Source organism: Neopsephotus bourkii, unplaced genomic scaffold (assembly GCF_033783945.1).
Source record: "Neopsephotus bourkii isolate Nb327-2 ecotype Australia unplaced genomic scaffold, CSIRO-AGI_Nbou_v1 NB_53, whole genome shotgun sequence".
Lineage (NCBI taxonomy): Eukaryota > Metazoa > Chordata > Aves > Psittaciformes > Psittacidae > Neopsephotus > Neopsephotus bourkii.
The window spans coordinates 5,436,407-5,463,537 of NW_026900570.1; the positions used below are offsets into that span (position 1 = coordinate 5,436,407).

Below are 27,131 nucleotides of genomic sequence, written 5' to 3' on the forward strand. Positions count from 1 at the left end.
ATAGATATAAGGGCCCTGGTGTTACATAATCCTTACCATTCTGTGATGCTCTTGTGTGCTCTAATTACAGAGGTTTCAATATCGATTGGATGGTATCTCATCCCTCGTAACTCCATGGCTTCATCTAATGCACCCACAACATAAAGTGCATCATGGCGTTCTGGTTGAAAGGAAAAAAAAAAATAGATTCTATTCTCCAGCACATTAAATGATACAAATGCTCACATTAATAAATAAGTAAAGCACGTATAACATGGGTAAGTTATCCTCAAATTTTTGAAACCCCAAATGATTTCCAGACTAATGAGAATTTTCCATTACTGAAGTGCAATGCAGAGCAGAAAGCAGAAGAAAGGAAGGCAGAAACACTGTTCCCACTTGAAGAAGAGAAAGGTGGAAGTCTTTATCCAAAGACTGGCATGAATTCCTGTTTTTCTCCCACGTGGATGCAGAACAGACTCATTCTGTTTTAAGGCGCCCCAATTAGACAATAGTCTCCTTGCTTCTTTCTCTTTCTTTTGAAAGAGAAAGGATGGATTGAACCCTAACAGTAGGGATGATACTCTTCCAGTAGCTTTGAGATGGTACTGATGCTAAAGTTGTATTGCAAAAGTGTTTATTGGTAAATTAGGAATATGGACTCTGATAGCAAAAACCTCATTTTTTATTGACTCAAGAAATAAAAGAAGCTGAAATTACACTTAAAAATATATATTAGGCTGATAATAAATGACGGCATGCTATCCATAAAGAAATAATATTCACTAATAGACTTAAAAGCAGATAGCTGTCTTTTTTTACATTAACTTAGATAGTTACACCCTGGTAATGTAATGGCAGTATAACCTCTACCAGTAATAAAAGGCAGAGGGCTTTTTGCACTGGAAGCTGAAGCTGTGAGAACAGAGGCTTAGCATCTCTTTGCCCAGAGAAGATGTAAGCCATTTCAATGCTTAAGTTGCAATATCCTCAGAGAATCCTGAATTTTCTCAAGGCTGGGCTATCATTATGAAATGAAAAAAGCCTGCGCAACCAAAAGCAAATCTCTTCATGAAGATGCTAACAGAAGGACATGGGCAGCAGTCGTAATCCACAGTGATTACTGAAAAGCTTTCAGATTTGATGAATTCACTCTTTGGCTGAGTAGCTGCTATTCTAATTGCATGGATACTGGGCCCTGGGATCACTCACAGAGGTACTCCCGATGTTGCTAGAAACCACATTTTGCGAAAAACCTCGACTGCCACCATTCATGGCACTGTGCTCTGCAAAAATCACAGGGAAGTAACATAATCCCAAGCAGTTTTGTGTGCCTGGTGGTGCTGGTTTGCTTACATGTGTAGACAAGATAAGGAATGTCATAAAAACAAGGAGACCCTGTACCTTCCCAACAGAAACCCCAAAACCCCATAGCTTCTCCTGCAGGCTACTGTTCGCATTACATTTCAGTAATTATCCCCACAGGTTTCAGGACAGGGAAATCTGAGAAACGGACAGCTTCTGTAAGTAAGTTTGTAACAGAGGAATTATCAAAGAAAGTCGCTGTCACAGGAGGGACAGGGCTCCCACTCACAACACAGCTTTCCCTATCCGCACAAATGTGTTCCTCCAGGTAGGACTTCAAGAGCAAATGATGGCATTTTAAGCTGCATTTCATATTTTTAAAGCTAAAGCACTTGGCACGCTAACAGTGCCAAAAAGCCAGTGGTAGAGGGGATTTATAGCACCTGAGGTACAGCAAAGGAAAAGCAACTGTTTCAGCAGGGAAATCTTGCCCTCTTTTTTAGTTTATCTTGCCCTCTTTTTTAGTTTCTGATTACTTTAACTAAGGCTTTTTTGCAGTCCTATGGGTTTCACAAATTGTGAAATTGGGTAGAGCAGGCCAAGAGACAGAGTGTCAGCCTCAAAATAATCCAGATCATATGGACAGGCACAGATGATAAGAAAACTCTTACCTCCATTTGCATCTGTGAGTTCTGTTCGCCTCAGGAATCCCAGATAGCCAGTTCGAGCCCAAATAGTCTGTGTGTCTCCAAAACTGAGTCTTGAATTAAAATGATCTGACTGCAAAGACTCATCTCCATAGATGGTAAAATACCCACTGGCATTGTGAGTGCTGTGAACCCATATCTAAGTTCAAAGAAATGATACTGGTATTAATTAAAGTAGCTTTTCAGAAAGAGGCATTATTGCAAATTCTAGATGCAAATATTTTTAGTCATAGCTAGGTAATACACTAACGCCTTTTAACACTGTTTCTGAACCTGTCACTGACCCAGTTTCAGGCACAGAGACCTCAGTCTAACCTTGCTGAAGTCAGAGGGTAGAACTGTCCCTGGGGGAGAGGGATGCTGGACTCATGACTCCAAGGACACCTGCCTTGCAGCCCTCTGGCCTCAGGTTAGCTAAAGACCTGCACGGGTTCCTTGCATGGCTCTGCTAGCTCTGGTGTCTGCTTGGTTATGGCAATTTTCAAAAGAGCCTATAGACCACCGTGCTCTTTCCACAGTCCCCTCCTCCTGGTTCAGTTTATTTACTCCAGCAGAAAGTAAATCCTCTACGAACACCAGACACACAAGATTATTTTAATGGGTGAGGCCAGGGACCTTCACCTACGGAGAAGGATTCATTTCACCTAACTCAAGGCATCATGGAAATGTTTGTAATTTCATAGTAACAAAATCTTACAGATGAATCTCCCAGATCATGGTTTTAATTATGACTAAGCAAATTCTCAATTTTGTTAATTAGATCTTTAATTGCTCATTGAAAATCATGTTTTTTTCTCTCTCTAGGAACATAAAATAAATTGGAAAAACATACAGCCTTGCTCAACTCAGCTAATGAGAGTACTTGAGTGTGTTGAAGCACAATGAGTATAAAGAGAATAGCACTAGAAACCCATCTAGCTGAAATTAGACTAATCAATAAACTTATTTTATCATGTAAGTTTTCATCAGAATTAGTGAAGCAACAAGTAGAAGATACAGTTAGAAATGCAGATTCATTTCAATTTTTTTAACAAACTTGAGCTATTATTAGTTTTTATCAAGTATGTTACTAACAATCTTAATGACACAAATATAATCTTACATACTTTATATACTGTAAAGATCTGCAGAATTCACAATTTTCTTACCCAGGCATCTGGTAAGACATATTATAGGAAACCACTGGCATACACGATCAGCTTTATCTCTGCAATTCAGTTCAGAGCATACAAAGGTTAAGTTTTCATTACTCACCTCACCAAGATGGGAATCTCCTAAAGGTCCCTTTGTTTCTGGATTAGCAATAATTATACGTACTCCTGGGAGGATCTGTTGATAGAAAACATGAGGCAGTAAGAAAGCACGTAGTGGCTTTTGCAATCATATGCTGACTTTTCTTCTACCTCCATATGCTGGTCCTGTGTACTCACCCTGGCCCCACAGTGATGCCACCTAGCAGGGATAGTCCCTTTACAAAAATGATCAGTAGCCTATGAGTACAGCATGGGTAATCGCAGACCAGTTCTCAGTGGAGGAAGGTCTACATCCATAAAACAGCATTCACTAGTGGCACATTTGTTGGCTGTTTCGAGAGTGAGATGCAGAGGATGAAACACCTTCTTTTTGCATAAAAGAAAGAAATGCTTTTTGCATACAAGAGGGAGGTACAACTTCTGAGAGAGCAGTAATGCACCCATTACCACCATCATTCTGTAACCTCAACGGTAAGGAGGTCTTCAATCTGCACAGCTGATAAAGCCTTCTTCAACACATCCATGCAAAAATGGATGAAAATCAGGGAAACTTACTGAAAATATTTATCATAAAAGGTACATTCAAATCTTCTTTTGGTACTTACTTTTCCTGACTCCATGAGGGGCAAACTATGTGGAGATCCTCTTTCGACTAAGCGAACTCTGTAAAATACATGTAAAGATAATATGCAGAATACATGGTTGTGTTTATTTGCTTTTCATTAACATTTATTTCTAAAAGGAATGGTTAATAATTGCAGAGATTAATGTTATTTTTGGAACAGATGAAGCTTATATCCTGTAGAACATAATCGAGCCCAATATTTAATCTTCATCAAGATTTACAGCTGGGAAAATAATGAAAAAAAGATGTGTGTGAACATTTCCTTAAATATTAAATTCTTCAAATGTAGTTGGTGCCTTCTATTTGTTTTTGATAGACTTTTGTAAATGGAATTCCATGCACAAATTTACTCACAACAAGAGGGATCTAAAATATTAATTTCCCACAGGAACATCATAAATGCCAGGGCACAGACACAAAAGCATGTGAGCTGAGTGAGCAACCACATTCCAAGAGTAGCTAGCAGATAAAATCAAAATCAGATTGAACAACTCATAACCTGGCCTCTGCATTTGCAATCATTTAATTATTTTCAATGGACAGTGTTTGATAAACATTTTAATATTAAAAAGAAATAATTTAATGAAAAATGTTATTACTGCTGAGGTCAGACCCTTTCTCTGACTGTGGCTTTCTAGTCTCTTCCTTTCTTATATAACCTATTTTCCCACTAAAGGCACAGAAATGGCAGCTCTCCTTCAGTGGTACGATGGTCTGGAAGGAAATCCCTCATTTAACCTTAGGAAAGTACTCAGCAGATTAGAATGAGAGACACTTTAAAGACCTAAAATAGGTGATGATCTCAGACAGTAATTGCTGAAGAAAATTTGCTAGCATCTAGGCATTCCTGTGTCCTAAGTGAGATAACTTAGAAGTCCTAACAGCCCATGAAAACCTTAAACTTCCCACTCCTCAACAGTTTCCATAATCCACTTAACCAAGCTAAATCCGGACTTCTGGCAAAGGAGCTGTTCTTACCTCTTTCCTCCCCTCAGCTCTGTGGTTCGAAAAGAACCCCATCACAGGCTGCCTAAAAACCAACCCGTAAAAGGTAAAGGTAAAACACTGGAAGAGAGGAAGACAGTTAGGAGTAGATGGGTGGAGAACTGGATCTGGTTAAACTGATCATAAACTGCACTCTGTTAGAAGCAGTCACAATCGATCTTTTTGGGACTGTTTTGAGGTCTTTTTATAGACAGAGTACCGCAGTGCTCCATTTGGGAAAGGAGGGATGAGACACAGAGACCTCAGCCAGAGGTCCCTTTGGAGAAGAACAAAGCTCTGGCAAGTTCCCCTAAACATAAAGAAGATGGAAAAAGGTAGCTTTTTTTTTTTTTTTTTTTACTATTTCTTTGCTCCAGAAGTCTTCTATAAAAGCTGACACTGTCGAGGTCAAGGCAGGAAAAGAGAATAGTGTTTTATCTGTGGTTCTGGGAAGTGTCTCAGCACTGATGAACAGGGCAGGGCTAAGCCCTGAGGCATTGCACATCACTTCCTTGCACTAACAGGAAGAGATACAACCCAAATAACCCAGCAATTTCAGACTGCTTTTCCAAGAGAGGGACATGATGTAAAGTGCCCCACAAGGGGCACTGCCTGGTGCAGACACCATTAGGCAGCTACAGCCTGACCTGCTCTCCTGCAAGGTACATAACAGGAACCACCTTCCAACATTTGTTCAACTGCCACAAAACTCCCAAGACAGAGCCTGAAGCACTTATTAACCACTTCTGTGTGTGCCACCTTTGATGTTATACTGTCCTTGTTTTACACTGTATTGCCTTCTTGAACCCCTGTTGTCTTACAGGGGTGCACATGGGCCCATGTTTTCTACATTTTCTGTTGAGCCTCCCACCAGCTGAAGACCTGTAGGGCTACCACTGGATTCATGGCAAAAGCAGTGAAGCTACAACATCCACCTGTTCTACTAGGGACACAGATACAGGGCAGCAGAAAGCTAGGCCACAGGAGCCTCACTGTAAGGTGTACATGCAAGACTAAATTAATGCGAGTCTATAAGGGGTATGTCTACATAAGCCACACTTAGTTGCTGCTCAAATGGCAAGACAAATCATAGGTATTTAGGAGTATGCAGCAAAGGCTTTACAAATGACTGCATATGGAAACAAAATCAAATATGGCAAAAAGCAGTTGTTAATAATACCTGTATTCTGCCTTTTTATATAAATTTTTGTTCTGTAAAACCCATGTTAGTACAGAACTAGAAAATGCTTTTGAGTTCTTCCAAACAACTGAAATCTCCAAGTTTTAGATAACTACTTGCAGACAGCTGAATTATCATTCTAACCATTTCGTATCTCCTTTAACAGAGTGATTTTATTTACTATTTACCAGTGTTTGTCAAATAGAGAAAATCTTTAGAAAGGGACAACTGGAAAAACTTGAGCCATAAGCATTGCTAAGAGTGATGGTGTAACAAAGGTCAGGAAGTACTTTATCTGAATTTGAGATTGGTTTAAAAAGAATTCTATCTGGATACTAGTAGTAAAAAACCTCTGGGGCAGGAGAAGTGTACGTCAGAGCTGTCCAGCTGCCCAGAGATACTGCTGGCCTTTGCTCAATCCCGTTATTAAGACGTACCTCAGTGAAGTGTCTGAACTCCAGGCCTAGCAGAAATCACATATAATAATGCTATATATTCAATAGTCAATGAAGAGACTACTGGAAATAAATCAACATTCATAAATCCGAAAGTCTCTTTCCTCATTGCTTTCAGCAACTGTGCTTCCCACCTGCTTTTTATTATCACTAGCAGATTCTTCTAGTTCCCTTCTCCACCTATTTCCTTTAACCTTGCCTGATTTTTTAGCACATGGTGATCCAGAAGGTGCAATTTCTCAGTTTCCAATTGTGTTAAACCTCTCCCACTCTGTGCTTTCTGCCTCACATTCCTCCACTTATCATGGCAGTGCACTAAACATAGAAACAGCATTTCCATGGAGGTTTTGTGCGAGGGCGCTGTTAGCGCTCAGGAGCTTGGGATCCTTTTTAGAAAGTTTCTGCTAAGCTCACAACCCATTTGGGAACATGCTGTTAAACCTCTTAACAGCGCTGACATAATAAAAGATATTGTGCCACAAAGAGATTTACAAAAAGTGAAGTAAAACATTACATTCTGATGTTTCCGACTCCTATGTGCACAGTTAATTTTAAGTGCGTAATAGTCTTACTAACTCTACTGGGACTAGTACTGTGAATAAATTATGGACATTAGGTAATAATTTTAAAAATGAGTTTTACTGTGCCTCAGAATAAAATATATTCAATTATTCCCACTCTTCCCCAAGAGATTTCCATTTTTCCACTGACAAACACAACCATGATTGAAAACTCTGCTTCCCTCTCAAGTGAGCAGCATCACTATCAAGGCCTGTCTGGCAGGAAAGGCAAAAAGGCAGAGCACAGGGCCCTTCTGACCCTTTGAGAATAAAGCCTTCTTAGGACAATGTTGGTAAACCTTCTCCACATACCCAAATAATCCTAACATGCTTCCAGACAGCAGAGGTCTTGAAAGGACAAGTTCTGTTTCTTTGCAGTGCTCCAGCCACTTTCTGTTGGGAGTGAAAGCAGCGTCACACCAAGTGAGCACAGAGCCTTCCCGCTGCATTCTGCTGCCTTTGAGTCTTGCTGGGAAGGGCAGAGGAGATCACGGCGGTAGAGCCAGCCTGGGCAAAGAGCCTGAAAATCAAGTGGATGGGAGAAAAATGCTGCCCTGGGGCGGGAAAGCTACGTTTTCACCCTCTGGTGGTTTGCAGCCAAGCTGAGGGAAAACAGATCCGAGTGACCCAATGTAGGGCAGACACAGAGCTTCTCTCGCACCAAAAAGTCTCACTGGAGGGAAGAGACAGATGTTTAAGAACCACTGCACTGTTATAAAGCTATAAGCAATGACAACACACAATGAATCTGTAGCCCTGTAGTATAATACAGGAGAGTGTAACTTTTCAGGGTTTTTTTTCACTTGTTCCTAGGAATTAAGTCTTTCTTTCTTAAATAAATCTCTTAACAGGAGCTGTACATTTGCGAAAGGTGCCTATGTTTCAAAGTCTGGCTACTGGGATTTAATAAGGAATGCATCTACAACACCAGCATGTGCTAAACTTCTTTCCTTGTTACAATTTAATACATTGGACTGATTTCATCTCCTTTAAATTGAACACTATAGAAAAGTAGGATTGAAATCTGACTTCAGAATGGAAACTAGCAAGGTATAACTAACTGGGCACTGCAATCACTGCAGCAAAGGAGATACTGAAATACACTAACAGTGTCTTTCTGACCAGCTATCTTACATGAAACTGCAAATCTTGTTTATGCTCCTTTTCAGATTTGGTCCATTTGGTGATGAAACTTCTCCAAAATACATTCCACAGTGTGCCAGTATTTCACACTAATCCGAAAGTTTGTCAGCAGAGCTATTTACTATTGCTTTGGGAATCTGCAGGGGCCCGAGCATGTGGAGTGGTAGTAACCAACGTTACGATGCCAAAACTGGGCAAACCTTCAAAGCTGGCTGTGCTGTTGCTTTGAGAGACTTTGGATTCTGTGATTCTAATAGAGATGGAAAGAAGCTATGAGGTCATCCAAGCCTTGCTCCCTGCCAAAGAAAGACTGTTCCCTGCAGTGCACTTTCAAGTGCTTTGTCTACTCCGGTTATAGTATTTCAAATGATGGGGCTTCTTCCACTTCCCTTCAGAGTTTCTTTCTCAGCTGAACGTATTTCATATTCAGGGACCTTTTTGCTCTGCAATGCTTGGCACAAGCCATTCTTAGCTTTCTCTTGTTATTTCTAACTAGCTCTCCAGATCCAATTCAAAGGAGTTTTTCCCACTGTCTCCTTTCATTTTAAATATTACTCAGCTAAAATGTTTGCCTTTTACCCTAACACTTGCCCAAACCCACATATTGGAACATTTTTCTTTCCTTTATAGCCATTCTCACATGCTGAGCCATGGCAACTGCCCTCCTCCTTGCCAGTGTGACAGCATCTGCTCCTGTGATCCAGGCTTGGGCAGCAGTGAAGCACTGCACCTTCCATCATCTCAAACTCTTATTTTCCTTTCCACCCTGCCAACCCTTCCTCCCATCTTGAGCAGTCTGTTCTCACACCGTGCCACTTTGCCAGCCTGGAAGTCCAGCTTTAGTATGGGTTTTTTTTTTTTTTAAATACTAGCTATTTGCACACTGATTTCAGTATGTTTTGGGATGCTGCCACTCTTGCAAACCTTCAGTGACAAAACTAGAGTAAATCAGGATGTGATACACATATAACCTAATATGTATCAAAAACTCATTGTATGTAAGGTCCCTCCTTGTCTATAGCCTTTCTGTGTCAGAAAGAAACAGCCTATGGTCTTTTTGGTTTCTTATGTTTTCCTGCTGATTGCCATCTTACGTTAGAAGCTGAGCTCTGGGGGAAAAATGGATATTTTCTTATCCCACAAAAACCTGATGTTCTGAAAATTTTTGTATATTAAACTGGAACTGAAACATGAAAACGGAAGAGAAATATGGAAAGAAGCTGTAAATGGAATCTGAAAATAATGTTGCAGGTCAGAAAAAAAGGTTATTGATGTCTAGCATTTCAGGTTGGTTGGTTTGTTTTGAAATCTCAGATACATAACTCTCCAAAATGAAAATGCTTTAACCACTATCATGATCAAAAATTCAAAAGTTAAAGTAGGGTATTTTGACCACTTCGAAACTCCCACCTTAATTTTCCTTAAGCTGAAAAAAAATCGGTCAAAACTGACTCTCTTGATTTCAAGAAAGCAGTCTTTTTCTGGTGAAAAAAGACAACCACCTAAACCATTAGAAATTTTAACCAAAACCTAATTGTAAAGCATATAATGACAGAGATCACACATGCTTTTGTGTAGCTATATCCACAGCACAGTGATTTCAGAGTTGTGACTCAAATGGCGTTGCTACCATCAACATCTTTCACATAGGTATCGCTGTCTAACATTAAGAAGGTGCCTGGTGGTGGGAAAGAGCTAATGCAGCCTGTTCTGATCTACAGGTAGGGGAAAGAGTGTCCTGCACTCTGACACTCAAGACTTCCAGTGCATCTTCTCTTTATTCAAATAATAAAATATTTCTACATGAACTATTCCAGAACTTACAAGTTAAGGAGATCATTCTAACCAAAATGGAAACACGTATCAAAGAACACAAGCTCTGCCTTACAAAATCATATACTCAGTTCAAATAACCAAATCAGAAAAGCAGGAAAACCGCATAGCTGAACACATAGGCTGAAGGGAAAATCTAGATAATGAAGACCCTGCATCACTCTGGTGTCCTCAGAGCAGTTTTTCTCCCATCACATGACAAATTCAGATAATGGATAAATGCAATTGAGAATGAAAAAGGCACTTCTGGACTGAGGCAAACTTCAGTCAACAAAATGAACAACCATTAAATCTTCTGTATGTCTAGGACATATTTTAATCCTGTTAATTCAATAATCCACAAGTTCAGTTAAAGAATTAGCACTAAATCACTTCCTTTAATATAATGACTTTTTTAAACTATAAACCTAAATTACACTTCATGTCCCAAATTCCCTTAAGTCAAAAGCAAAGAACATCCAAAGACGGCTGAACAAAGAAGCAGAAAAGGTAACAAAAGAATTTAAGAGAGCTCCAAAAGGATCAAAATGAGAGAGGAACTCTTGTTCAAGGAAGGGAATATTCAAAGCTTCAGAGATTAAAAGAGTAACATCAATTTTACCACATAAGACTCTGGTAATATGCAAAAGACCTAAGCCATGTTTATGCCTGTTTTCAACCTTGGAGTACTTTAAAATGCTCAACTTTCACTATGTGTGAACTACATTAAATTTGTTTAAATTAACTTTGCAGACTTCTAAAGCACAGTACACAGCTATTTCAAGTGAAAACAGTGCACTGGGACTCTGGAGAATTTGGTTTCCCTCCTGTCTGTACCTCCCACCTACTGTGCCCCATCAGGCAGAGCATCACCTCTATGTGTGCCTTTTTTTTTTTTTGCATATTTGCAAAACCAGGCAAAATGCTGCTCTCAGCTGTTATCTTTTTATTTAGATCACAAACCTCTCAGGACACAGTGTTTATCGCTAATTGTTTTTACAGCACTTCTCATAACCACGATTGTGATCCAATGATTCTGTTTAATACAAGATGTTTTTCCCTTTATCTTCCCAGTTCTAATTGAGAAAGGGGCTCCATACATGGCGAAAACTTTCATTACAACAAACTTGGGATCTGAAAACATCCTCATCTAATTGTGTTAGCTTATCTGTTGTTAACAAATTATGGAAATCATTTTCGCTTCCCCGATGTAATATTCATATTCTACATTCACCCAATGTAAATGAAGGTGGATTTTTTGAAATCAGTTCTCTTTCACCTGCCCCCTTATCTTGCTACAACCTTCCAAAATCCCACCACCAGCTGACTCACCCTGCATTTTTGGGGAAGAGCTTGCAGAAAGTTCCCTCTCCTTAACAACTGCCAAGGATGTTTCATGTGCATGGAAAACTTAAATACGCAGCTGAATCAGAGCTGCAGGTTACCACTCTGAAGGTCAGCGGTGCCACAGGCAGCACCTTGTACACCTGAAGGCACTGTAAAGGGACTGTCCTTAGCACAGGAGACCTATTGCAAAGCCTGGCTGAGCTTCACAAGTCTCTTCGTATAACTTCATCTTCTGCAAACAGGCACGTTCAGTATATGCAATATTAAGAAAGATATGTGAGGCTTGAAGCAATGTATTAAGAATTGTTGAAGAGAGCCATTCAAGAGGATATTACATCTCTAACCAAGTTAGTGATGGATCCTTATATAAATATGGGATGCTTTTACTGCTTTTCACAGCTATCCTTCTCAATTCTAACCATTCAGTATTCCTACAGCCAGAGACTCCACTGACAGTAAGAGCCAAATGAAAGCCTGAGGCTAGCAAAGCTTGAGTGGGTCCCAGAGGTGACAGCCCATTTTGCAGGAGTAAACACCAGCACAGCACCCTCCACTGAATTATTTCTCACAAAGGACTGTCAGCATGTGGGACAAGAAAGGCCTAACCCTAACCCTAACCCTCCAGTAAAGGTTGGCAAGAGAACAGAGGAAAGAAAAGAGGGATGGAAAACAACTTAGGAAGTTCCATCTCTCCTAGCATACCTCAGTCTGTGGCTGGGTCTGCAGAAGCTACAAAGGCTCACTCCAAAATTCCTACGAACATCCAATTTTTAGGTTGGATATTAGGAAGAATTTCTTCACAGAGAGGATAGTCAGGCATTGGAACAGGCTTCTCAGGGAAGTGGTGGAACCAGCATCCCAGGAAGTGTTAAAAAAACCCATGTAGATGAGGTCCTCAGTGATATGGTTTAGTGGTGGTCTTGGCAGTCCTGGGGTAATGGTTGGACTTAATGACTTAAAGGTCTTTTCCAACCTAGTTGATTCTATTATTCTATGTATTCAGTATTTTCCTTTCCAAAGGATCTCTCTGTTGTGACATGCATTCTATGATAGCACTATGGGAAAGCAGCACTTTTCCCTCCACTACTGAATCAGTAAATGTATTCTACGCTGATCACTCTTTGCATTTTTAAAGAATCTCTTCTCAGTGCTCCCTTAGAAGTACATACCAAAATGAAGGAAGCAAAGCAAATTACGCCTCAGAATACAACATCTGCAAAAATCAAATACATCATGCATTTTATCTGTGAAGACCATGGAAGAATGAAAGCTCTGTTCAGACATTTGTGTAACTGAATGGCTAGACTCATGGTAAACTCTGGGAGAGAAAAAGTATGGCTTGTAGGGAAAAAGAGAAACATTTTCAATAAATCTTCCTCTGAAATGTGACTGGACAGCTTGCTTGATCAATTCCCATCTCCTGTAAAGAGTATGACTGAAAAAGAAGGACCTGTAACACCAAAGAAGCTCAGTATACTTGGAAATGGGGAATCCCTTTCTTTTTAACAGCATAGGACATCCTTCAGGAATAAAAATGTTGGTGTTAAACCTGGAATATTATTGTGAAATTCAAAACTGGTTTGTTAAAACAAACAAAAGTGGAACCATTTTCCATCTAGTTCTTTTACTCATGTTTGAAAAATCTCATGCAAATGGCACTTGCAAACATTGACTGCAGCTGTACACAAATGTACAACTGCAGTACATCTACTTTCCTGGAAAGCTACGGCTTTTTGTTTCTCTTTGTCTTTGCCTTACTTGGTACACAAGAGAGTATTCTCTTTGTCCTCAGCCCTCCAGGGAAATATAACTGGAATTTCTTGATTTGTAGCTAAAGTATGCTAAACCACCACATCCTCTTTCAAAACCACATTTAAAGCCAACTCTTATTGTCCTGTTCTACTAAAATCGTAATATCCTGATCCCCTAAAGATTACTTTATCAAAGAAGAAATAGACTTGTTTCAAGGGAGGAAATACTTCAGGAGCTAGCAAGCTTGCCTTAGAAAGCACAGAAATGGCTTTGTAGGGCTCCCATCCCCCTAGTTTAGTCTTACAGCTCAGACTTATTGGGACAAGAGGGAGTGACTTTCCATCAAAAGTTACTGGATGCTTGTCCCTTTCTCCTGCCCTTGCTTTATGACTGGAAACATGAAGCATCTTGCATAGCTCTTAAAATAAGTACATTTACAAATTTTGTTATAACTCTGGATCCTCCTACTTAAGCAGTATGTCTGCTCCCCTTCAGTTTCCTAGGTTATTAGCTTTATTCCTAATCCAGCACACAGAGTTTGAGCAAGTCTCTTGGTTTGTCCCCTGACACAAGCAGGAACAGCGAGAACCTTTCCTCCATTCTAGCCAGACTGGGACTTCTCTTCTAAGTCAGAATTGGAAGTATTGATATGATGCTTATCAGCCCAAATTAATGTTTCTCTCTGGGAGATTTGTTTCCCATAGATCAGAAACAGTACCAAGGGGATTTTAAGACAGCAGTGTTTGCAGGGCAGAAACAGAAGGTGATGCTACTAAAAGGCCAAGGCTGTGTCTTCTCCTGAGAGAAAAAAGAAAAATGAGGAAGGTTTTGCCAGTGCCATGACAGTCAGCTTAAACTCACAAATGAGATTCTATCAGTTAATAGGCAAATGCCTAAAAGCCAAATGTCTCTACAAAGACTCCTCAAAATCAAACTTCATCTTTTCTCAAAACTTTGAGGGACCTAGGTTTTCTTTCACAGACCTCAACCCCTCCTCCTCTCAACGGAGTTTCCTTTTCTACTGGCTTCACAGGGGTGAAATTTTTCCACGAAAAGATCCCTTTCTGTGACATCAGAAAAAAAGCCAGAACAGCTGAAGCAATAGACAGTCTTAAAATAAAAGCATGGCTGATCATAGATGTGATGTGTGAAACTTGGACTTGGAGCTACCCATATGAGATCCTCAAAGCTTGGGATGACTGGAGTGGCACTCGACCATTCAATCTGCAAATGAGCTTACTGCATATAAAGCACTGGTGGCTTTCTCAGGCCAATGACTTGTGAAGTCTATGTTTTGAACAATTTACCACTTCAAACCTTAAATTCTCTACACACTTTACCTACTGAATCTAATTGCAAGGCAAAAGGTGGCTGGGTGGCAAATGGGGCAATAAGAGATTTTAATTACCCCTTTGGACCCCACACAGAGGGAGTAATTGAAAACTGGGGTCTTCTTTAACCTGCAACTGGGCTCTGTATGCTGTAACCTATTACAAGACCTGGAAAAAGCACTGATCCCCAGCGCATCAGGGAGCCCTCTTCAAAGCTTCTCTTTTGCTACCATTGGCAAATGGTTTTCAAGTATGATTAATCAATTAAAGTTTCACAAAAGGTAACTATTTTGCTGTCATTTGCCATTAGTGTGTCTCCTTCTGACACACGTTTTGCACCCCCTCCCCCAGTCTCTTTTCTCTACTATGTGACTACAAAATGGTTATCTTCCATGCTGTGATGGTGTTATGGAGCACTGCTGTGGCTATAGCTTAGGTAATAATTTAGCTAAATAGTTCTTTTGGCTGGTAACCCTATAATAAGAGTATTTTTCAAGCTAGATGGAGTAGAAGTATTTGAGAATTAGGAAAAAAGCTCCTGTGGCTTTGTTGTTTGGTATTACCCAAAACAATGTATACACAACATGAACGTTTCAATAAAATATGGAGGAGAAGGATAAACAATTGACAGCCAGAATAAAAGGCTATTTTTTTTTCCTGCATGATGTCTGAAATGCTGGAATACATTTAAATGAAGTCAAAGCCCTAACTGATTCATTTTGATAGAAACCTGCGTTTCAGACTGGGCTCAGCGTATAAGAAATCCATAAAAATAAATCCTAAGTAACTGTTTTCACGTATCTTAGAAATGCTACAGGTGTTCCCTTGCTTTCTTGGGGAATGAGATTCAGAATTTCCAGCCTCTGAAATCACCTCTGTCAAGGAGACAATGACTGCGCCAGCCTGATGGAAGTTCAGAGATCTCTGAATACCCTCAAACTCCCCCCAAAAAATTAGATTTAGAAAACATACAAATGACTTTCAAAGAAATGAAGTCCACTGATGACATAAGTATGTTCAAAGGTCACCTTTTTTTAAGAGATACACAATTTGCTGCACTCCAAGAAGACGTCAGTGACTACATATAAAGGGAAGACACCTATATGTACCCCATGGAGGGTAACCAGATTAAAATAATCGTTCTAAAGATGGAGTGGGAATATTTCAAAGAGGTACTATGGTTATAAGCCACACATTGAATGATAACCAGGCTATCAAATCAGTCACTTGAACCCACAGAGGTTCTAATGGTGATTCTAAGCTATTTGGTCATAGCCCACATCTGGATTTGGCTCCCTTTTTGCTGCCAGCTGCCTCACTATGTCTGTGACAAGCAGCTCATCATTACATGTAACTCAAAAGGAAATTTTAGTAAGCTGCAAAATGGTTTAATAAACTAAATTCTCCATTTCTCTGTATCTACTGAAAAAAATCCCCAGACTTAACTAGATGAAATAGAGTAATTTAAATGATCGTTTTATGCACCTATTATTTCATCAAAGGGAATACTGGAATTTAAAGACAGAATCAGAAGGATATGATGGGTAAGGATACCTGCATATATGAAACTAGAGATGCTATCAAATAAAATTGAGAACAGTGCTTACTAGCAGTGGCTCAAAGTCTTCATTCTTGCCCAGTTTTGTACGAAATATGCATGTAGCTCAATAATCAGATTAAATAAAATTTGTAGTCAAAATAAGAGGAAACTGTCTGTTGCAAATACATACAAAATGCTATAAAAAGCTTCATCAATACATATGTGACTTGATTAGTGTCTCTCTCTCCTAGAATTCGAAGTCTCTACCCCATCACAGCTTGTAAGTTGTCACTACCTGCTACTGAACAAGATGACTGTTGACATTTTTACTGGCTTTTGAGGGTAGACATAGACTGCCATGGATTTGTTTCTTTTTAATATGTCTTTTAAAAATAAACTCTGGATAAAGTTCTGATATAGAACACAACGTTAGGATACAAGGGATGAGGTTTTGCTATAGAAAAGACTATTGGGACACAAAGGAATGTTTATCTAGAGGATTTGCAGGAAGTTTCAACTTTAAGAGAAGATCAATGATCTCTCTCAGCCATCACCAGGTGGATCGATTCCTCAGGCCGTTCCTATCTTAACAAACGGAGTACAAATCCAAAGCAGTCAGAATATTTCAACATTTTTCATGGTATTTTATTTCTTATTCTGCAGCCCAGAAAGCCAACCTGGGCTGCATCAAAATAAGTGTGACCAGCGGGTCGAAGGAGGTGATCCTGCCTCTCTACTCTGCTCTTGTGAAACTTCACCTGGAGTACTGTGTGCACTTCTGGTGTCCTCAGCATAGAAAGGATGTGGAACTGTTGGAACAAGTCCAGAGGAGGGCCACGAGGATGATCAGGGGACTGGAGCACCTCCCGTATGAAGACAGGCTGGGAAAGTTGGGGCTGTTCAGCCTGGAGAAGAGAAGGCTGCGTGGAGACCTCATAGCAGCCTTCCAGTAACTGAAGGGGGCCTATAGGGATGCTGGGGAGGGACTCTTCATTAGGGACTGTAGGGATAGGACAAGGGGTAATGGGTTAAAACTTAAACAGGGAAAGTTTAGATTGGCTATAAGGAGGAAATTCTTTCCTGTTAGGGTGGTGAGGCACTGGAATGGGCTGCCCAGGGAGGTTGTGAATGCTCCATCCCTGGCGGTGTTCAAGGCCAGGTTGGATGAAGCCTTGTGTGATATGGTTTAGTGTGAAGTGTCCCTGCCCATGGCAGGGGGTTGGAACTGGATGATCTTAAGGTCCTTTCCAACCCTAACTATTCTATGATTCTGTAACTATTCTAAGATTCATACCAGCATAGTTACAAATACAAGGTAATTCCAAAGTTTAGCAGGTTAAATCAGTAATGTTTTCAAAACAGCTTTGAATGATTCTAAGAAAAAAGTATGTTTTAGAATATTCACAAATATATTGAAATATTTGAAAATCCAGCCTGACCTGTTCTTCAAACACTCAAAAAATATTTTTGCCCTGTCTATGTGAAAGGCAGATTTAATTTGAATACACGAGGTCTATTCTCAGTTTGATAAGGCAGCTTGTTTTGCCAATAAATTATTTTTGCATCAAGAAATAATGCTCTTAAGGAGGAGGAGGCTGTGAAATTTTTATGTTAACATTGATGTATTTTTTGTTGCACATTTTTATTATTATAAATACATGTCTATATTGTTTTAGAACACCCTGGTTAAAAGGGATGCTTAGGCTTTAAATTTGCATCTCTCCTGCTACAGAAGCATGCAAGTGTTCTAAAAGCCAACATCTTTCATGTATATGGTGTTCCGGCATGATGAGAAAAGTGTCTCTCTTTTTTATCTCCCAAGCACCTCTCAGGTTTTAGCGTATTTAGGTATCTTGTGCTTAACCACCTGAAAAGCTTTCTGAGGAGAACATGACTGGTCTAAAATGATGATGGAGTGATCTGAAAACCAGCAGTTGAGACACAGGATAAGAATATGAATGATAACCTATTTCTCCTATTTATTTTTCTTTTTATTTTGTGTGTGTGTAAAGTTGTTTTTCACAGAGGTAGCAGCACAGAGATGCAGCCAACAACCCAACAGGGAGTTTTGTTGCATCTGCCCTCCCTGCAGATGTGTGCGGGCACATTTATGTGACCTGAGCTGTACAGTGAGTCAGCAGCTGTGCTATGCCATTGCAGCCTGCTGCGAGTCCAGCTCATGCGTGGTGAAGCATTAGTCCATGTATTTTTCCTTTTGGATCTGAGTTAACCTCTCTAAATTACATTGCACTGCAGTGCAGGGATGTATCAGCCACTTGGAGCTAACTCAGGAGTCTTCTCCTGGTTTTTCATTAAACAGCCCATGTGGGACTTGCCTGTCTTTGCTCACCCTTTCTTGGCCATCCTGAGGACCCAGATTCTTAGAAAATCAACGAGATGCTGAGTACAACAATACTGATGTATTGCCACCAACAGCAAGCTGAAGCTGTATAGTCTTGCTATTAGGATGTTAACTCAGCTTCCAAAAAGAGGCTCTAATGCCAGCTGGGACAGCACAGAGTGCGTGGGACATCTCATTACTGCTAGTAAATACAACATGAGCTCTATGGGAGACCCTGCTGGAGTAGCTCCCATACTCCAGTAGATGCTCACAGCTAGGCAATCAAGCCTTTTTCCACTAACATAACTGATGCCAGCCCCTGGTACAAGTTTCCTGCCCTCTAGGTGACCATAGTCCCAGCCATTTCTCTCAGCTGGCAACTATGGCCAGAGCTGCAGAGTCCCAGCAGCTATAACAATGGATTGGTGGTCAAAAACACACAGAGGCACAAATAAAGTGTTTGAGAACTTCCAACCTGACCTAAGGAGCAAAATATCCAAATTCAGTGAGAGCTGGGAGAAAATACCTAGTTTGGTTGATGGACCACTCCTAGTTCTCTACCCAGATTGCACGTATTTTGATCTAAACTCCCACAAATGACGACATTTCCTAAGCTTTGAAGTATGAAAACATATAATTACCAGGTGAGCTGAAATAATATATTAAAACTGATAATTAATTTCTATAGATGTGAATAGGACTTGAACAGTCTCAAAGAGATGAATTACAGCTGCTTTTTGCAGGAACTAGAAAGTGTTATCATGCCAAGGAAAAAAAAAAAAAAAAAGTTCAGTCTTTTTCAAATTCTGGAAAATAACCCCTGAATGAGAAAATGTGAAAAAACTTCTCACATTAAATATACAGAGTAAACCTTTCAGATTGCTGGGGGACTGGCTGACCTGCAAAGACTTGGTGGGTTGTTACTACACAGTCTCGCATCTATGTACAGCAATCTTTCAGTTACTGTTAAGCACTAGTGACATTCAGTTCCACTAAAATGGTTAGAAACAGCAAGTGTGAAGAGACTATGTCAAATAAAGTTGTTTTCTCTCCTAATTTATGATCCATGAATCTAATTCTGAATTCCACAGGACTGAGTAAATGAGGCACAGCTTTAATCCATCAAATTAAAATCTACATTACCACAATCTGAGAAGCCAACTCTAAAGATCATATTTCATGTTCTGTATAACTAGTCACTAAATATAAATTAATATACTGCAAAGTCTGATCTCAATAACGATGCCTACTTCTCAATGACATGCTAAAGGCAGGAAAATAGTATACCCATGGTTTATGCAGCTTTTAGGAACAGTAGATCTTATTTCCTCTATATAAATACATACAAATTTATTTTTATTGTTTATAATTTTTATCAACTAACTGTAAATTCCATGTTCTCTTTCTATGTATGTTTCTATATACTTCATTTCCAATGGATGTTCTATAAATTTCCTTCTCCTCTTAGCAAAAACATTCCAAATAAGGAATTAATCTACACTTGCTTTTTTCTTTCCCCTGTATAGCTACAACTGTAGTTTTAATGATTCATCAGCTCTTTCTTCTGCACTTGAATGATGCTTAGATGGATCTACCTACATAGTGTTCAACTTAACTGCAACCATTTCAGCGCTCTGAGAGTAAAGCAAATGCTATGGGTAAATAAATCTCAGTTTACTGCATCTATTAAAAAGTAAGCATTTGATTTCCAAAGGTTCCTTCCTTATCAAGACAGAAAGAAAAGTACCTTAAAGTTCAATTCATCCCATGCTGGTGCATGTGTGCAGTAACTGCAATACACCGGTGGTGTGTGTGCCTTTCCAGGGAGTGCAGAAGAAACCACAGGATCGATGAGACCTACCCTGATCACAGCGTTTGCTCTGCTATTAGGTAAAGAAATGCTTCACTTCTAATTTCCTTTTTACAACATAAATAAGTCAGAATTTTTGATTTCTCAAGGAATCTCCTTTCAAAAGTGCAATGCAGAGATGTCAGGCTCACATAACAATGACACCTTTTCACAAAAACACATTTTTTTCACTGGGTTGAGTATGAGCATGGACTGGGTCTACACAGTACTGCAGTTGCTGGGTCAGCCAGACCAAATTTTCTACCTTTGGATTACGCATCCAAAGGATGGATCAAATATAAGCATTACTGTTGATAACTATGTGCAAAAGGAATAAAGAACTGTTGGGAGAGTCAAGTGTCTTGCAGTTCCTTTCATCCATCTGCCAAACTCCATGTACTACAAGAACGTATATGTATGTGTACCTGACTTAACTATCCAGAGGATAATTTGGGCCTGCAATGCCCTGAGGTCTGCATCCTGCAAGCTGAGCTGGTCACTTTGATATAGCCAAAATTCATATTCACCTCAGGGCAACAAATTCTTTGCTAAGCTTTTAAGAAGCATGAAAGAGAAAGAACAACTTCCCTCCTCCTCCTTTCCTTCCAGAGTTAATGAAACTATTGTTTTGTTAAAATTTTGTAAACAGACTACCTGCTAGCCTTTTAACCAAAGTACTGGAAAAACTGAAATACATGTGCATGGGAATTTCCTAAAATTACATCTAAAATTGCAAGTTTCATTCCAACCATAAGATTTCAGACTAGTAACAAATTTTAGTTCTTGCTTCTTGTATATATCCAACAGGAAAAACAGAACTAGAAGGTACCCACAATTACAGAATGTGGTTGTTCACAATGGCTGAAGCCAATGATCCATTCCCTCATAGTCCTGCAGCATTAAGAATTGCAGCAAATTCCTCCCACAGTCTCCCTGCTGTTTGCCAACCGAGCAGAAAGAACTCTGTGAAGCTAAGAGGCCCAACAGGTCTCCATTTCTTAGAGACTGCCTAGGCCTTTATCACCTGAATACAAGTGTCATGAAATCCTGAAGGCAATAAAAGCAGGGAAATCTTGTTAGTCATCACAGTGGTGGGTGATGTTAGATGCTTCAGTTTTATCAGTGGTAAAATTAATTAACCCACCAATAAAAATGCCTGTGGGCTCAGTGGCAGAGTTAGCACAAATTATTTAGGAGGACTACACAGGTTTTCAGGACTATGAGGTGTGCTGAAGTAGCTTTCTTCCTAGAAACTGTTAATTGTGTGTATTAGAGAAAAAGAAAAAGGTGGTTCTGACCTGTCATGCCTCAGTGCCCTCATATCAACGTACACAGTGGTGGGATCTGGTCCAGATGTTCCCTGTAAACAACAACATCAGCTAATCAGAACCTGAAGGCTAGGAGGATAAAAGAGTTTTACCCCCAAAATAACTGAACATTAATTTCACATCTCATTATGCTAATCAAATGACAAGTTATATTTAAGCTACTCACCAAACAAAGCTCAGCTTTACAGAATCAGAACTGGAAAACATACCTACCGTCAGGTACCTGTTACCTTGGGGTTCAGAAAAACGTGAAGCGGCCATACTACTTAACCAAACACGTCAATGTAGGTTTTATTTGCTATAAAAGGCCAAGTAATCAGCACATGTGCACATACAAAAAATGTTAAACAGGTTTTGCCATATAAAGGAAGGCAGAAATTGCTGAGAAAACACAGTTTAATGGCAGAAGCACATGGTCAGGAATGTGAAGCATGGTATACTGAGTCTTCCATACATGCAACAGAGAATATACTTGAAGCTAAAGACAGTAAAGGTAGCACGCATGACATGAACCAATGGGGACTGAAGGTCTGTAAGCAATTCTGTTCCTTTTCAGTCTTCCACTGCATAATTTAAGACCTTGCTTTATGTCACAATATTTAGTTACTTGAAAAGCAGTAGACTAATTTTAGTTTCCCTTCATGTGAAGATGATACAGTCTTTCAGGCCCTTCCACCCACAGCTTTGCTGCAGTTTTGTAACCTGCAATGATCTTCCTTAGCTGAAACTTCAAACTCATCATCACTGAACATCCTGTGAATTCTCAATGCTCTAGTCTAGGGCTCTTCTCTGCTGCACACCTCATGTCACTGCTAAGCAGAAAGCTAGAAGAAAAGCACAACTTCATTTTGGAACACTGGAATGTTTGTTTTCAGCAGATAAATTCACCTAACTCTGGTAATCTACAGGTGCAGGAACTCCTTTATCAGTTATTTAGGTATTTACTATTCAAAACAGCAGGCAACATCAACTCCTAGTGATTTCTGTCCTGTCTGGGGTATATTACAGAGTATAATTCTTCGCATTAGGAATGGCTAGAGATAAATACTACATTTCTGCAATACTGGTTGGTAGTTCCACAATTTGTGATGGAGTTCCTGTATCTAAAGGGGAAAAGAGTTACCACTTCCAGCCGGTATTTACAGCACAGTTACTGATAGTGACCCACCACCAGAAGAGAAAAAGAGTAATAAAGCTGCACATGCATGTTAGCCTCTTTAGCTTGTTATACACAATACAAGATACAATAACCTCTCTAGCTATTAACGACACGATTTTCAGTCTACTAGTAAACTCAGCAGTGTAACAGACTAGTGCTGAGTGGAGAACTTATTTGAAATATATGCAATGTTAAAAAAAAAAAGACCCAAACAAACCAAAATCAAGGGAAAATTGGTTATCTTTAAAAATAAAACCAAACCTGAATTGATTTATAAAACGATGGAAACAGTCAAGTTTGAAAATCAAGGACAATCACTATGGTATTTGTTATTTTCAGTGTGAATGAAATAGTTACAACAGACAGCTTTGATGAAATCTGCATCCAGGTAAAGCTATACTGGACTTGCTTATAATTTCATAGAAGGATCTGAAAATCCCCAAATCTCCAGACTCATTTTCTAGTCTGTCCCACTGTTGGAAGCTGATAGGTGGGTATTGAGGGAACATGAAAATCCCCTACCTGCTCGGCCAGCTTCCCCAGCCTGTGAGGCTATAGCAGCAGGAATAGCAGGGATGAGGGAAAGAAGGAAAGAAGGTAACACAAGACGAAAATAATAATAAAGAAATGGGAATGAAGGGTGGGAGAAGAAAAAAAAAAAGGAGGAAAATGCAAAAAGCAGGGAGTAAAATAAAAAGAAAAACAATGTCAAATACAGGAATCTTACAAATTAACCATTATACCATTAAAGGTTAAAAAAAGTAAAAAATGAGGTGTCAACATTTTAGTAGAGCAACAGAAGAGACAGCTGTAGATTGCTAACCTTGGACAAACAGACTTCAATGGTTTTAGGACACTACAGACAACATTGTTAGTGGAAAACATGCCTAGCAGGCTGATTTTTTTCTTTGGTTTCGGTGAAGAAGTCAATAAACATTAAGGCCCTGATACTTCAATGCACATCCATTGAGACAGGGGTTCCAGGTCTGCCATTTCACTACAGTAAGAAGTTTGAGTGATGTCCTCTGGAAATGAAAACTAAGCTCTCTATTTTGGGGGGGGGAAATATTTAGTATACAACAGAGAGAGATACTTGCACCTTGTTTTATACAGATTAACGTGTTCCTCAAGTGAAATAAAATCAAGACTTTATCCACAACCTAATCACTAGGAGACTTTAACTAAACTGCACAGCTCAGTAAGTCTTCATTCTTAGTCTACCTGCTATGGTAAACAGAGTAATACATATAAAGAACAGTAAAAGCTGATAAAACCCCATCAGTTCACCACCATGATCAGAAACGCAGCAAAGGTAAAACACAGTGGTGACTAGTGCTAAGCTGCTACTGTCACATGGCGCATCTAACATGAGATGGCTGCAGTGGGACTTACCCTGCATCTTGTCAAAATAAACAGCTGAGAGTACTGTGTCCCACATCCCTCTCATTAACCTTCTGAATTCCAGCAAAAGTAAAGACTACATGAAGCTGCCACAAAGCATCTTAAACCAGGTTTATTTTGGATGCATGGGGAAATAAAGCATTTTAAAAAAATAGGATGAATCTGCTTATTACATTGCTGCCCCAAAATAGAAATATTACTAATAATCCAGGTTGAACACTGCAGTGTAACTGCAAGAAAGCAGGAGAACTGCTGAAATCCACCAGTTACATAATTCATTGCTTGTGACCATACTGCAGGCCCACAGAAGACTTTGGAAACACCAGAGCCTCATATGGCTTTTAAATAAAGAAGGGCTTGAGAAACAGCAGCTGAAGTCTCAGCAGCATCCTTCTGCAGCTGAGATACTCTGAAAGCATTTCAAAAGAAGCAGAGTCTTAGCCAAGACCAGACTGACTGACCCAATTTGTCTGTGCACATTCATTTTGTGAGACAGAGATAGAGAGCATCTGTAATGCTGGTAACAGGAAAAAAACAACATGACTGTTATACTTAAGGAAATGAGAGGTACTGTTGAAGGAAATAAAATGGACCAAACATAATTTTCTGTCTGAAAATGGGTACATCATAAGTCACATCCCTTGGACTAAATAAATCTCTTGCCCATGCATAGGCTGACACTAGTGAACCATTCCTCGTCTGTGCAAACCTCTGCAACATGCCAGGCTTTTATTCTCTGGGAAAATATTGCACATCAAAACTGGACAGAGAACTGCCCTAAGTCAGCAGTAGGGATGACTATGTGCCAGCACTCAGCCTGTACCTGACTTCCACTGAAGTCGAAGGCCAAGCTGCATGCACTCCCCTTCTTCCCTCCCCAGAATTAAAGGCCAGGAACTAGCCTGGCAGTCAGAAGTCCTAAGAATTAAAAAATATCTATTGTTCTGTATTTTGTGTTGTTTTGCTATCTAAGGATGTGGCCTCAATGTTTACTGTGAGTCTGCTTCTGCTCCAGTGATGCTCAGAAATAGAATTTTTGATGTACACTTAGCAATCTCACGTATGTAAGGACAGCAGCTGGAGTTGTGAAAAGAACATTGTGGCATGACTCATAGTAAAGGTGGGAAAACAGAATCTGAGGGAGCTCACCCAGAGCTGTTTTACATTGCTAAGTGTGAATCATACCTCTGGCAAAGTGCATGGTCTCCTATCACACTCTTTACAGAACTATCCCTTATTAGTTTTGATATGGAAGATCCTCAGAACATTTTACCTATCACTAAGTAAAAAGAAACATTAACTTTGAGCCCTAAATTCACTATCGAAGTTTCCTTTGCTAGTGAAGGAAAGATCCATATAACTTCTAACATCAATGAAGAAAAGCTCAGTATAATGTAGGAAGGACTTCTTCATGGTGATGAATTCTACCACAAGACGGGCACCTTAGATGGGCTGAATGAAGCTCAAACTCACCCTTGAAGTCTTTATTTGATTCTACTGACTATAGATATTGGATAACTCAGCCTTGCTGTCTCACTTAAGAGGTAGCATAAAAGCAGCAAGATGAATCCTGCTCTTCTGCCCTAGCTTGGTCAGATTTGTTAGTACATTTTCAGGGTTAACTGAGGAAAATGAACAACTTCTGGGAAGTTTTTCCTCAACTGAAATCGAGTAACATGTTGAATAAAATGAAAAAACTTATTTTGAGTGTTTAAATGGAAATTAGCTAAAATCCTAGAGAGCCATCTGTGCTGTTGTAAAAAACAGGCTACTTTTCAGATCTATTTTTCTCTCTCTCTCTTGAGAATGCTAAGATGCAAGTTAATGAGAATTAAAATATTCTGGATACAATCTTTTAATCTCAGAAATCTCATGACCACTACCTGTGACTACCTATACAGCCATAAAAGGTCAGAAATTAGTGGCATTAGTGGCATCTCTAAAGATGGAGAAAATTATTTATTTTCTAAAATATTTATTTGCTAAAAAATTAGTCTAAAATGACAACATCAAAAGAAACAGCATATTAGCTCTAAATTTGAGAGGAAATGAATACAAATGACAATGCATTAGTCTGTCAGTGATCTTAATCCTGAAATTAGGAACATTTGGTAGACTAAGGCTCTTTTGTATGAAAGGGATTATGACAATGATTTCTTTTCCAAAGTAATTTTTAATAAAAGATCACATTCTGCTATGAAGCTTTTATACACACATACACAGACACACACACACACACACTTACATGTATACACTCCCACACTACCCCACTTCTTTTCAGAGGGGGAGAACAACAGTAAAAGCTTTTTGGAAAAATCAGGATACCTTCCCTTTGAAACACTCAAGCCTTAAATTTGTCCAAAAAATTGGAAATGAAGAGAAGAAGGTATCAAAGAGCACATCCAAGCTGTATTAGAGGCAGCCCATAGAGAAGAAAGCCTAGATAAGCTTTTTGCTGCTATGGGTCAATACCTAAATACTGAGATATGTTTAGAAAGGTGATTAGTAGGTACATATTTTTGAAAGACCATAGAATAGGCTGGATCCCAGTTATTTCTGTGAAAGATGGTGTTCCAGGAACCACATGCCGATCTTCTGGATGACACAATTTAGAAGATGCTATTGACTCAAACAAAAGTATTTTTATGCAGTGTGAAGAATTCAGGAATCGTTACCAATTTCTGGAACATACTGGAGACAATGCTAATTTCAGAAACATTGTTGATCAAGGATTAAAATTCATTCTGTTCCTCAGCTCAAAAACCAGAATAGCCCACAGGCTATCCTGGAATATCACTAGCCATAAACTTACAGACAGTTTGGAAAGAGCATTCAGTCTAATTCAGTATCCAGTCATCGGCAGTGTCTACTACCAGATGCTTCAAAGGACACAATCCTGTACCTTTAGCTCTATCTTATTCTCAATCAAAATGACATGTTTTACAGTGATTGTTGTAAGTAACATCTTTAGCAATTTTTCAAACCTCTTTAAATCTTGCCAAACTACCCTCAGCTTAAATGATTCAAAAAACATTCCTCTTGGAAGGGTAACATTACTAAACATAGCCTGTTATGAAAAG

General features: G+C 39.4%; 1 protein-coding gene across 4 annotated transcripts in view; it reads right to left on the reverse strand.

Moving 5' to 3' along the window:
• Positions 1-27,131, reverse strand: part of DIP2C (disco interacting protein 2 homolog C) — a 319,660-nt gene that overhangs the window by 8,196 nt on the left and 284,333 nt on the right. For 2 of the 4 annotated variants that reach the window (XM_061349614.1, XM_061349630.1), the window contains 6 exons: positions 23,173-23,202; positions 21,462-21,523; positions 3,850-3,907; positions 3,246-3,320; positions 1,956-2,130; positions 37-160 (listed from right to left, as the gene is read on the reverse strand). In XM_061349614.1, coding sequence (XP_061205598.1) covers positions 37-160; positions 1,956-2,130; positions 3,246-3,320; positions 3,850-3,907; positions 21,462-21,523; positions 23,173-23,202 — 524 coding nt within the window. The remainder of the gene's footprint in view (positions 1-36; positions 161-1,955; positions 2,131-3,245; positions 3,321-3,849; positions 3,908-21,461; positions 21,524-23,172; positions 23,203-27,131) is intronic. The other 2 variants (XM_061349622.1, XM_061349634.1) reach the window with 1 other exon arrangement.